This window comes from Schistocerca gregaria, chromosome 6 (assembly GCF_023897955.1).
Source record: "Schistocerca gregaria isolate iqSchGreg1 chromosome 6, iqSchGreg1.2, whole genome shotgun sequence".
NCBI classification, from domain to species: Eukaryota; Metazoa; Arthropoda; class Insecta; order Orthoptera; family Acrididae; genus Schistocerca; species Schistocerca gregaria.
In genome coordinates, this window is record NC_064925.1 from 364,055,262 (window position 1) to 364,068,827 (window position 13,566).

The following is a 13,566-nucleotide window of genomic DNA, read 5'->3' on the forward strand; positions in this document are numbered from 1 at the left end:
GGGATCAACATATTTAGTTATAAAACACGTTAGAGGACAGTTTGGAAATAAATTGCCACAAAGCATAGCCAAGGCATCAGGCGAACATGCTACCGTACGGCACACTGTCTCCGTATGACCAGTCGTCAGGATACAGAATTGTGATGACTGGAAAGCACGAACTGCCGAGAATGACGTCTCATTCCGTTGAGAAAGGCCATCGTCGGCGAATATGACGGCAGTGTGGGCAGACGTCCCGTTCATCCAATGTTTAGAGAGCCACAACGGTATTATTCCTGCAGTCATGATACGGGAAGTATTCAGGTATTACTTCAGGTCAGGGCTGTTAGTGGATAAGGGATCTCTGACGGCACAACGGTACGTTTCCGACATCCTGCGACCTCATTTTTCATCTCTCAAGTGACAGTATCGTAGAGCCACTTTTCAACAGGACAACAGTCGTCCACACATTGAACATGCATCTATGAACTGTGTGCGTGACGATGAGTAATACTGAAGCCAGCAAGACTCCCAGATCTGTCCTCGACAGAGAGTATGTGGCACCACCTTGCATAACAATTCCGCTCCACTGCCGCTATCCAGGATATCAAGAACCAGTTATAACAACTGTTGGCCAGTTTTCCTTCAGAGGATACGATGGCTATACGATACCCCTCCCAGTCGAATCAGTGCATTCAGGACAGAGGGAGTGTAGTATCATAGTAACAAGTGGGTTCATACCCCCAAGTTCTTTATAAGTTTGACTCTATTTTGTAATCACTGAAATAACTTCACATATCTACCGAAACTGTGAAGTTTCACTTTCTTTCCTACGCCCCTAATGGGCTACTCTATTTTTTTGTCAGGCAAAACCAAAAACTGATGACGTATCCAAGTCAACCAATATATGAACCATTCAGAGACGTTTTCTTGTATGACAGCTATTCAAAAATGGTTCAAATGGCTCTGAGCACTATGGGACTTAACTTCTGAGGTCATCAGTCACCTAGAACTTAGAACTACTTAAACCTGACTAACCTAAGGACATCACACACATCCATGCCCGAGGCAGGATTCGAACCTGCGACCGTAGCCGTCGTGCGGTTCCAGACTGTAGTGCCTGCAACCGCTCGGCCACCTCGGCCGGCACAGCTATTAAAAGATTAAGATGATATACCACATGACTCCATCAGGAAATTGAACCGCATTTAATTCTTTTTAGTGATACGAATCTTGTAGATTCTGCAATAGTTTTACCTTTCTTTGTCTGATAACGCGGCGAGAGATCAGTTCAATGAATGTGGAATAAAAGTAAGAAAGTTGTTCCAAAACCAAATGTAATTTCCTCGTTACTCCCTAATCTAACATCCAAATTCTTAATTAAAGTCGAAGCAGATATAAGTTTTAAACTGGTAATTTAAACATAATAGCTAACGTAAATTTTGATTTATTTATCTCTTAAGCAAAGTGTAAATTAAAGATATTTTATTTGTGCATTAACTGATCTGCTGTTATTATTTTATCGTTGTGGCAAGGCATGTCGAGTGAAATAAAGGCCAAAATAGCTATTTAGAGTTTGCTTGAGCCATTGTAGAAATACCTAGATGCTGAAATAACAGCAGGAGAGAAAGATATTGAATTTCTTTTGCATGGCTCCTTTTGGTAAAGACGAGATAATGTTGTGTAGACAAATAGTGCTAAATACTTCTTTGTCGTCTGGACTTATAACCAATTTCTGGTATGTTTATTAAATGTAGGAAACTAAGGCGCAGAAACGATTAGAAACTCACCAAATAGCGGAACAGCTGTGCAACCTAACAATCCTGCAGGTGAATGGGACAAAAAACCTGACGATCAACAAGGGAGGTTACCTGTGTAACTCTGCCCTTCTCAGGCCGTCACCTTCAGATAGGCTGACAGCTGAACTGCGCTGCAGTCTGTCCCATTTGCCGGCCGGAGTGTCCGAGCGGTTCTAGGCGGTACAGGCTGGAACCGCGTGACCGCTACGGCCCTGCCTCGGGCATGGATGTTTGTGATGTCCTTAGGTTAGTTAGATTTAAGTAGTTCTAAGTTCTAGGGGACTGATGACCTCAGCAGTTAAGTCCCATAGTGCTCAGAGCCATTTGAACCATTTTGTCCCAGTTGCTGGCTTCATTGCTAACGGGAAAGATCTTTGTTTTGCGTTCGTGTTCCTTGCGCGTGACACTTTCCATAGTAGCTTGATAGCAGAATATCTAGGACAGACAAGTCTGAGTCTTCAGTAAGTTTATTCACGTACATGAATACTTGGCGGTATGAACCCACTTGTCACTATGACACTGCACTCCCTGTGTCCTGAATGCAGTGATTCGACTGGGCGGGGTATCATACAGCAGTTGTTCCCTCTCGAGGAAAACTGACCAACAGTTGTTGAACTGGTTCTTGATACCATACATAACGGCAGTGGAACGGAGTTGATATCCAAGCTGGTGCCCAATACTCTCTGCCGAGGTCAGATCTTGGAGTCTTGCTGGCCTCAGTATTACCTAAGCGTCACGCAGACAGTTCATAGATACAAGTTCCATGTGTGGACTACCATTGTTCTGTTGAAAAGTGGCACTACGATACTGTCAGTTGAGGTAACAAATGAGGTCGCAGGGTGTCGAAGACGTACCGATGTGCTGTCAGGGATCCCTCGTCTACTAACAGCCCTGACCTGAAGTAGTACCCGATGACTTCCCATACCATGACTCCAGAAGTATCACCGCTGTGCCTCTCTTAAACAATGAACGAATCGTACTTCTACCCACATTGCCCCCACAACCACCGATTATGGTCATTCGGGGTAGTGCAGGGCCGCTCAGCAGATTGAGACGTCGTTCTCTGCAGTCCATGCTTTCCAGTCATCACAATTCTGTATCCTGACAATTGGTCAAATGATGATACATCCTGATCCCGCTTCCGAAATCTTTCAGGTGCTAACAACGCTCACTAACACGAGTATGTGACATTTCGGTGTCCTTCACTGCGATCACTGATCGATCTCTACGTGACGTTTTGCAATCCATTTATAAACATTACGTAACCAGCTAACAATACTAAACACGAACAAAACTAAAGCACTCTAGTACCTGTTGTATCTGTCACAGATAACTGCTACTTTGCTCATTTACATACCTGATAGTAGAGTTAATGTGTGGAAATCACGTTGACATCAAACCATGTCTTCTGGATTCTTCACTTTTATTGTCAAGCACTGTAATAATTCCATTTTCAGATGTTCAGAACAGTCTTCGTTCATGATTATGGCCTTCTTATTGTGTGTGTGCTTACCGGCCTTGAAGTCCACAAAACGACCTCATCCACTAAACAACATAGTTCATGCAGTATAGTGTTTTTTTTTTTTTCAGGAAAACCTTGCAGCACAGCTTTGTAATGAATAATCGTAACATTTTAATCTCTTTCTGAGCCCAACATGTCCCTCGTTGAGAGGGGATAACGATTCAGGTTTTCAGACAATCAAACGAGGATTTACGCTGGATAAAATAGAAACTAACCATTATCGTAATGGTCTCAATGCCAGATAATAGCAAATATATAGTGTGTGTTGCAGGAGTATATGAACAAAACAGTAGTGTGCACTAGGAATGAACTGAATTAGGTTATAATTTTCTTAAACATTGGACTTGCATTCGAGAGAACGAAGGCTCTAATGTCCATACGGCCACCGTGATGTAGGTTTCACCGAGGTTTCCCCCAAATTACTGCCGATTACCTATCCTATCTTTCCAAATTAGTCTTGTAAGTATGTAAATGGTTTTGTATATTATTTATGGTTTTAGTTCTTAAATTGTAATATTGCTGGCATATCTACTATCCTTGTGAAATTTCTCCGAGGATGAATAAAACTACTGCTCTTGTTACTACCACTGCTGCCAGCCTCTGAGAGTACTTTTCAGCACTTTCTATTTAAAGGGGAAGGAAAATATTTGTGGCATTTCCCGTCAAATATTATTGCATATACACCTTAGTTAACAAAAATGTGAACAAATTTATTTCATCAGAAACTCATATGGATAAATCACACACATCTTTAACATAAATATCACATGTTGACCTTCCCGTATAAGGGGCGATCAAAAGTTTCCTATCGAAGGCCGTGCAGTCCAGAATCACTTTGCCAATCAGGCAAAGTTGGAGTGAGCACTGACGCAATAATCTCACAGACGCACTGAATTGAAGATACCCGTTTGGTGTAACACTGTGTTCTGCTGCGTGAAGAAATGCGTAACCGCCTGATGCACACCTTCGTCCGACAGCCTCCAAAGCCTTTTTACACAGGACTTGATAATCGTATGAGCAGAGAACAATGGCTCAGGTGCTACACACATGAAGTGAAGTGACTTCTGCGTTACGACATTCGCGATATGGAGGCGTGCGTTATGAAGCAGCAGCTTCCCTTGGCGCACCATTCTACAACGGTGGCTTTCGATAGACATGCTACCCCATACACCTTCTTCATTTCCCGACAGGTATCTACCGGTGTTCGTCCTTCGGCAGCCAAGAAGAGAATAACAGCACGTTCGTCCTGTTTGGACGGTTTAGGTATTAACGTCGTTATACTTCACGTTTTCTCATTTATACACTACAGGCCATTAAAATTGCTACACCAAGAAGAAATGCAGATTGTAAAGGAACTGAAAATATTGTGATTTAATCGCAGAGGTGCTGAAAAATTGTTCCAGTGACACACCAGAGAAATATCTGGTAAACCTTTTATCTTTGAGAGACATAGGAACAATTTCGCCCTTCGTTTTTTATTTCTTGTATGAACGACTACTTTTTGTTCTGATGGGCTGGTGGGATGTCGTACTGTCTAATTACTAGTGTGTGTGTGTGTGTGTGGTAAATGAAAGAGTTAAAAGACGCAAGATGTGTTTTATATTATTTTCATCGCACAACAAGCCTTATTCCCATGCCTATGGAGTATTTATGTTAAGCAGAGAAGGCGAGTTTTAGATGAAACCGAAGATCTTCAAAACGGCGCTGCTCAACAATAGAGGTGCGTGATTGTGCTCTCTACTTTCCTTTCGTGGCCGCTAAAATTACTTCCGATTCGTTTTGCCGAGACATTCAGAACCTGCAATCTTCTGTTTCTTATGAAAATACTAGTCCGATGCAAAAGAAATACTCTTAGATTTAAATAATTGCCATTCTTTTACCCAGGCCACGGGGAATGATAGAACGTACGTGCCTCTACTCTGAATGTACGTTCGCAATCTCCGAGTGTGTTACGACGAAATTATTTCACAATGAAAATTTCTCATCAGACCGCAAGCACTCGCACGCGAATGTACGTACCCTCTGAATGTATCTAGTCAGTCACGCGCGTTGTTCAAAAGCTTTACTTTTAATATTCAGTGGATTACATTTCCGAAATTAATTTTTGTTTATGCTGCAAATCGTACTTCACGCGAAGTATTTATTACGTAAGTTTCAGGCTCAATTTAATAAAAAAAAAAGATTCCGAATAATAGAAATAAAGAATAACAATCAAACAAATCAAACCTAAATAAACAGAAAGAGGGAACGTTACAAGATGATAAACGAGTATTCATTGGACAAATATATTAAGCTAGAACTGACATGTGATTACATTTTCACGCAATTTAAGTGCATAGATCCTGAGAAATCAGTACCGAGAACAACCAATTCTGGATTTAATAACGGCCTTGATACGCCTGGGTGTTGAGTCAAACAGAGCTTGGATGGCGTGTACAGGTACAGCTGCCCACACAGCTTCAACACGATACCACAGTTCATCAAGAGTAGTCACTGGTGTATTGTGACGAGCCAGTTGCTTTGCTACCATTGACCAGACGTTTTCAATTGGTGAGAGATCTGAAGAATGTGTTGGCCACGTCAGCAATAGAACATTTTCTGTACCCAGAAAGGCCCGTACAGGACCTGCAACATGCGGTCGTGCATTAACCTCCTGAAATGTAGGGTTTCGCAGGGATCGAATGAAGGGTAGAGACACGGATCGTAACACATCTGAAATGTAACGTCCACTGCTCAAAGTGCCGACAGTGTAAACAAGAGGTGACCGAGACGTATAACCAATGGCACCCCATACCATCACGCCGGGTGATACGCCAGTATGGCTATGACGAATACACGCTTCCAATGTGCGTTTATCGCCATGTCGCCAAACACGGATGCGATAATCATGATTCTGTAAACAGAACCTGGATTCAACCGAAAAAATGAGGTTTTGCCATTCGTGCACCCTGGTTCGTCGTTGAGTACACTATAGCAGGCGCTCCTGTCTGTGATGCAGCGTCAAGGATAACCGCAGCCATTATCTCCGAGCTGATAGTCCATGTTGCTGCAAACGTCGTCTAACTGATCGTGCAGATGGTTGTTGTGTTGCACACGTCCCCATCTCTTGACTCACGGTTCGAGACGTGGCTGCACGATCCGTTACAGCCATGTGGATAAGATGCCTGACATCTCGACTGCTAGTGATACGAGGCCCTTGGGATCCATCACGGCGTTCCGTATTACCCTCCTCAGCCCACCGAATCCATATTCTGCTGACAGTCATTGGATTCATTGGATCTCGACCAACGCGTGAAGCAATGTCGCGATACGACAAACGGAAATCACGGTAAGCTACAATCCGACCTTTATCAAAGTCGGAAACGTGATGGTACGCATTTCTCCTCCTTACGCGAGGCATCGCAACAACGTTTCTCCAGGCAACGCCGGTCAACTGCTGTTTCTGTATGAGAAATCGGTTGGAAACTTTCCTCATGTCAGCACGTTGTAGGTGTCGCCACCGGCGCCAACCTTGTGTGAGTGCTATGAAAAGCTAATCATCTGCATATCACAGCATCTTCTTCCTGCCGGTTAAATTTCGCGTCTGTAGCACGTCATCTTCGTGGTGTAGCAATTTTAATGGCCAGTAATGTAGGTATCGTGTGTTTCTGCTCTGCGAAGGATCTAGGATCAGTTCCTGGTGCTACCTGAAATTTTTCCGTTGTTGGGAGTGCGTTGTTGGGAGTGCATTATGATGAACTGAGACTTATGAAATGAGCTGAGGAGCTGCTTGAATGGAGAGTGGTGTCCCGTAGGCTGACAGACTAACATCGTCTGAGATAGCGGTCTGATGACACCATGCACTCCCACATTTATGCTATTCGCAGCCTCGGATGACATGGCTTCTGGTCATGACCACGTGGAGGTCTCGGCTTGATAGCGGGGAACTTCTCTTGAAATTGCTACTACTAATGTAACTTCTCGCAGGGGTGGTGGTTGGAGGGAGCAGAAAGAGCTACCGTAGGCGATGCCTGCCTCGGCACCTGTACTTTTATACAGTGTTACTGCGAACGGTATTGCTTGCTAACTGAAGTTACCATTGCACGGACACCAGTTAACACCAGTTGAGTTATACTGACTTTTAAGCTTCCAGAACACTTCGGTGAAGTGCCAGACTACATTTAGCGTATAGAACGTAGCCTTGGGATATATAACACACACCCAGGAACATTCAAATGGCGCTCACAGTAGGAACAAAGATGCAAAGGAGAAACTTTGCAAATAATTACAGAGAGGTCCAATATGAAACTGACCCAAGTTTGGTGTCAGTGTGCATATCCACAGACACCGCTATGTCGTTCCAATAGGGCAGGAGACCCTATTTAAAAGAATCATAATTGACGACTGATACATGTGACGATCACATCCCGACTCGAGGAAGACGTTAGTAAGCGCAGAAAGCCAGGTGGACGTGTTATATGATATTTCTCAGAGTTACGTTAGATTGACAGAGGCCTAATCATCAACACGAAAACGGCAGGCTGTTCAATAAACCGCCTGGCTTGCCATGTCGATCGTCCAAAGTGTTCCGTGAGACGATGTTGGGATCAGTGGACGCTAGATGGCACTCACTTGCGACGTACCGCTTTTGGAGCGACCAGAAATACGAGGAGACGAAAGGTTGGAATGATCATGGAGCAAGTGATCAAGGACCCTACAGAGACTAGCTGTACAAGACAAGCAGGCGTGCGGTTACCAGTTCTTCCATAAAGCATCTCTAGACGCCTAGCTCATGCGAATTTGCAATCCAGGCACCCTTGTTGCGTACTGCCGTTAACATCGAGACATGGGCGATTCCGTATACTGTGGTGCCAAGCCAGGATGACGTGGTGTTTAGCGATGAATCCTGATTCGTTTTGGGACGGTTGAAAACAGCGTAGGAGTGTGGAGGCAGCCTGCTGACCATTACTGTTCCATCATGTGCCACACCTCCCGCACAGATGGCGTGTGGTTTGGGGGGGGGGGGAGGGCGGTGGGGGTAGGGAGGTAGGCATAGCCCTCTTAACGGGCCAGCGTAATGTTGATGACATTCTCCGACACCATGTGGAACTTTCCTTCATGGAGCTCCACGGTCACTTTTCCAGGAAGATAATGCTTGTCCGTACACAGCTCAAGTTGCTCCAGACTTCCTACGCCACGTTCTGCCTCTTACACAGCTTACTTGCTCCCCATAGTTGCCCCGTATGTATGGGACCAGGTGAAACGCCAGTCGCCACCGTGTCACCGTGTTGCTACTCAAAATTCGTGGGCCAGTCTACCTCAGAAAATCATCAGACGTCAACTCGATGCCGGACCGTGTTGCAGCATGCAACGCAGCAAAAGGTGGGCCACTGTATTTGTCCACTGATTCTCGCTGTATTTGTTACTTGTCTTTATTTTGGGATGAAGTGAATCTCTCATCTGTATCACTACGTCTAAAAAATTTCATTTCAATCTCTGTATCACTACGTCTAAAAAATGTCATTTCAATCCGATGCTCGCCTCTTGATGCACTATCATCAGTGTTAATGAATGTATTTTGACTTAAAATGTAGTGGAGTACTTGTCTCCACTGCCTGTGGCTACGGCCTGGGTCTGAGCAGCGCTTTTGCGTTTGTACAGAGGAGGTGCTGGGCAGCAACGAAGCGCTGTGGATGTCCAACGACGGCCACCTGCTGCTGTTCGCCACGTTCAACGACACGCTCGTGGAGGAACAGCGCTTCCCCTGGTTCGGCACGCAGGACGACGGGAAGCTGTACCCCGAGATTCGTAGCCTGCGCTACCCCAAGGTAACCTGTCGTCCCATATCGCATTAGATCACTCACTCACACACACAAATCACACCACACACACACACACACACATACACACACACACACACACACACACACACACACACACACACACAATACTGTTCATTCTGTAGGCCCACAGTGAGTATATCCCCAAGTTTTGTGAACTACTGCTGAAACAAACATACATAATGTACATCGTGAAGAAAAAATCATGCACTCCGACTTCACAGTATTAGTCTTCCATAGCAGCAAATGTAGACACCAAAATGTCTGTATCAACATTTCGTTATTCGAATATTTTTAGCAAAAAGAGAATGCCAAATAGTGGCAATTTGGCAACCCAGAAATGTCATTTACTATAAGTATCTGCATTCAAAACATTTTAAACAGCACTAACCAGTTAGTAGCATGGGTAATGAGTAGGTTAAGACACTTGAAGTGGAGGACTCGGCTCCAGTAATAAGTTTATTTCTTATTATTATTTTTAATTTCAGTCTGCATAATAAGGTATTTCGCTTCTTAACCATTATACAGTAATAACAGTACATACTGTACAGCAGATGTCCAGCTCTCCAGAGACGCCAGTGCTCTCTTTGATGGGATTACTAGTATACTTTCCGGTGACCTTATTACTTCTTGACTATTATTATTTTAAAGAGATCCGCTTTGGTTGAACAAATGGTTTATGCAAATCATGACCGGTTTCGGGACGTGATGCCATGCAGCTGCCGACGGTGGTGGGTTTCCGCCTGAGATGTAATGATTTATAGCTCTTCCACTGACTGGCCCGATAGCACGTTGTACATTATCAAAAATGACAATATTAAGCACCTGAAGATGGGATTTCAACATCCTGAAACCATTAATACAAATGTAGGGGATTTCTTAAAATTAATTAATCATGCCTCTCAGTTCCGAAAGTCCTACATCTTCACTAGTTACACAGTACTGTGCCATTAATTTTATCCTTCAAAAAAGAGCGGAATGCTAAATGTATGTACCATGTTTTATGTGAAGCACCAGCTACAGGAGTGGCCTGTGTTCACAGCCCGGAACGCCTAATCCTGTGGTGACGCTGTCAGTGGCTGACTTAGCGGACCCGAAGAACATCCGCACCAGGGACCTGAAGCCACCGAGTGCGCTCAACCACACAAAGTAAGCACGCTGCGTCTTGGCCTCCACACTCACGGTAGGCTCTGAAGTGGGTTGATTTACAATGCATCCTATTTCAATGGAAATACGAAATCGTCATTAGCCGTTTCTCGTCTTCTGATTCATAAAGACATCTTTCACAGCCCTCTGCAGAGTATGAATTGACGTTTTATGCATTAAAGTATCTCACGCCTGCATCTTGATATTATTAATCCATTTTAGATATGATCTCATTGGACAAATAATTATTTGCCTCTACCGGCCGGCCGCGGTGGTGTCGCGGTTCTCGGCGCGCAGTCCGGAACCGTGCGACTGCTACGGTCGCAGGTTCGAATCCTGCCTCGGGCATGGATGTGTGTGATGTCCTTAGGTTAGTTAGGTTTAAGTAGTTCTAAGTTCTAGGGGACTGATGACCACAGCAGTTGAGTCCCATAGTGCTCAGATCCATTTGAACCATTTTGCCTCTAGCGAAATCATTATAAACATTATTTAATGCCCTGTAATTCCATCCCTGGACTTGATAACTACATGTATTCGGTTAGAAAGTGAGTCGAAAGGTCCTGCAGGTGGGTCACAGCGAGGTTAAGCTACTCGTTGCTCAGCTTCACCATACTGTGGGGATGCTGATGTCGGCGGTTTACCTGCTGTTCTAACATGCCCCACAGAATTTATTTGGGGTTCAAGTCAGGTGATTTTGGAGGACAATTGAAATATATAGGATGGTGGAGTATTCAGAAAATCATTCGCACTCTCTTCCAGCCCGATGAACTTAGGAGTTGTCGTCTTTATATGCCTATGTGACAAATGGCCTCTTGCGAGATGACCAACTAGAAATGTTCATTGCATCCACTTCCCATAGCAATTTTCTCTCGCTAACAGATGGAGACGGGCTTTCATTCACTGCCTGCAGCAATTTCTGTTGGGCTTGGTAGCGATTTTGATTCACAAGCCGTGAAACGTGTCTCCTTTTTCTCTATCAGGATCTTTCTCCGAACACAATTCTGACGTGGCCACGTGTGTTACTCCACTGCTTGTAGGGACGTTGGACAGTCTGCGGCGAAATACCAGCAAATGCAGCAACTTCACACACCATATGGCCATGGGTACGGCCAATACGATTGCCTCTTTTTGCCATTCTGTCACGTCATCAGATTTACCCATGCTTACGTATAACGTCCTCTTGAAACATGAATATCTAACTCGTCGCTAATGCCTTTTGCTGACATAGAGGCAGCGCGCACGGTTGAAATCATGACTCGATCGCGACGCCACATGTAAATACTTAACGATTCGCCTGTGACTAATTTTTTGTACGGTGAGCTTAGGATCTCTTTTATAACAAAACAAATTCAGCAAATTATTTAGGATATCCCTCTTCCGTAACATGATAATTTTGTACCTCAAACAGAAAGAAACAATAATTGGACTAAAACTGCAGTGTTTTCGTCCAGCTCAAAGTGAAGGAAGCCAATTTTTGTGACGGAGCAAATGAGCGTAGCAAGCCTATAGCAGATTTTGATTTCTTGCACGTTTCCAAGTGGCGTCATCGTGGCGCAACGTTTCAATGGATTCTGTGTCCGTCATCTTCGTCTGTTCAACACTCAGGCGCCTCCGGATGCTGATACGTGCCAGGGGTAGAGAGAAGAGCGATTGACCACACGACTAACGACACCAGGTACCTCGCGGACTGGTCATAAAGGGTCATCGTAGAATTCGCAGTGGGACCGAGAACACTCCATCAGCCTGCCAGAGATTCCTTTCTGTTACACTGGGCAATGGCCGCGCCTACTCGAGGGTAACCTACCTCAGCCCGTGGTCGGAACTTTAACAATATTTTACTAGCGCCGTTGACTCTTCACAGGTTCCCAACAGCTATCCTGGCTTCCGCAGACGTGTCTCCGTTCGGTCCTGTATAGCACTTAGTAATCACCTAACTCGTGGTGAGGTACTGAACTCGGTAGCGTCGCCAGTACTGGTAAGTACTAGGCGAAGTGGAGCAGCGGTTATACGATGTATAGCCATTCAGATTTAGGTGTCTCGCTGCTTCCCTCAACCTTTTAAATTCGATAGAGGATGATTCCTCACAAAAGGACACAGGTGATTTCCTTCAGTACGCCTAACAAATCCGAGCTTATGAACGGACACAAGCGATTTCCTTCAGTACGCTTACCAAATCGGACCTTATGCTCCGTTTCTAATACCTCTTCGCCGACGAGATTTCGATCTTCCTTCCTTCTTCTTTAATGTTGACGGCAGAAGAGCAACGATATAAATTACTTCCGCATGTAGAAAATTAGCAGAATAATCATAGTTCATGCACACTTGTATTACACTTAACTTTCAGAAGAAATTCTGTGAGTAAATAATCTTCAATGAAATAAGATTGTCAATAAAGTGGAAAATCCTTTACAGTAAAATGCAGCCATGTTTTCCCACTAGAATTCTTGAATCATCAGTAATCCTAAAATTGACGCAATCGTGATCTCATTGACTTTCTTGGCGAGTTAAACTAATACCAAATTTTCATCTTCACTCCTTTTCGATGCGCGAACTCGAACTGAATCGGAAGAGTTAACCTTTGATCTAAACAGCTTTACTACGTAGCATTTGGTGTTTTGCAGAGATTCTGCATGTATCCATTTCAGTGCTACTGAAGGATACCACATACACACTTGTTTGCTTTTCTCTTTCAGGGAGCTGTACTTCACGGCTGTGACGTGGGTGAGTGTCACCGAGGTGTCCGTCGTGTGGATGAATCGGCCGCAGAACCTCTCCATCGTCACCGTCTGCAAGAATCCGCTCTGGATTTGCCAAGAGGTCAGTAGCCGCCTAGAAATAGTGGGTAGTTTTAGTGCCTCGGATCTACACATTCTGACGACAGCTGAACGTGTATTTGAGATTCTTCAAAGGAAACTTCATCCCGGGCAACGCGATGAGCTGGAATTTCCGTGTTATGCCATATCAAATAATTAAGCACACCGTATATACAGGGTGTTACAAAAAGGTACGGCCAAACATTCAGGAAACATTCCTCACACACAAGTAAAGAAAAGACGTGGACATGTGGACATGTGTCCGGAAACGCTTAATTTCCATGTTAGAGCTCATTTTAGTTTCGTCAGTATGTACTGTACTACCTTGATTCACCGCCAGTTGGCCCAATTGAAGGAAGGTAATGATGACTTCGGTGCTTGTGTTGGGATGCGACTCATTGCCCTACAGTACTAACATCAAGCACATCAGTACGTAGCATCAACAGGTTAGTGTTCATCACGAACCTGGTTTTGCAGTCAGTGCAATG

General features: G+C 44.3%; 1 protein-coding gene across 2 annotated transcripts in view; it reads left to right on the forward strand.

The window, feature by feature from the left end:
* The window catches only part of LOC126278155 (dipeptidyl aminopeptidase-like protein 6), a 752,824-nt gene that overhangs the window by 631,516 nt on the left and 107,742 nt on the right, over positions 1-13,566 (forward strand). For both annotated transcript variants that reach the window (XM_049978055.1, XM_049978056.1), the window contains exons 7-9: positions 8,941-9,107; positions 10,162-10,268; positions 12,959-13,082. In XM_049978055.1, coding sequence (XP_049834012.1) covers positions 8,941-9,107; positions 10,162-10,268; positions 12,959-13,082 — 398 coding nt within the window. The remainder of the gene's footprint in view (positions 1-8,940; positions 9,108-10,161; positions 10,269-12,958; positions 13,083-13,566) is intronic.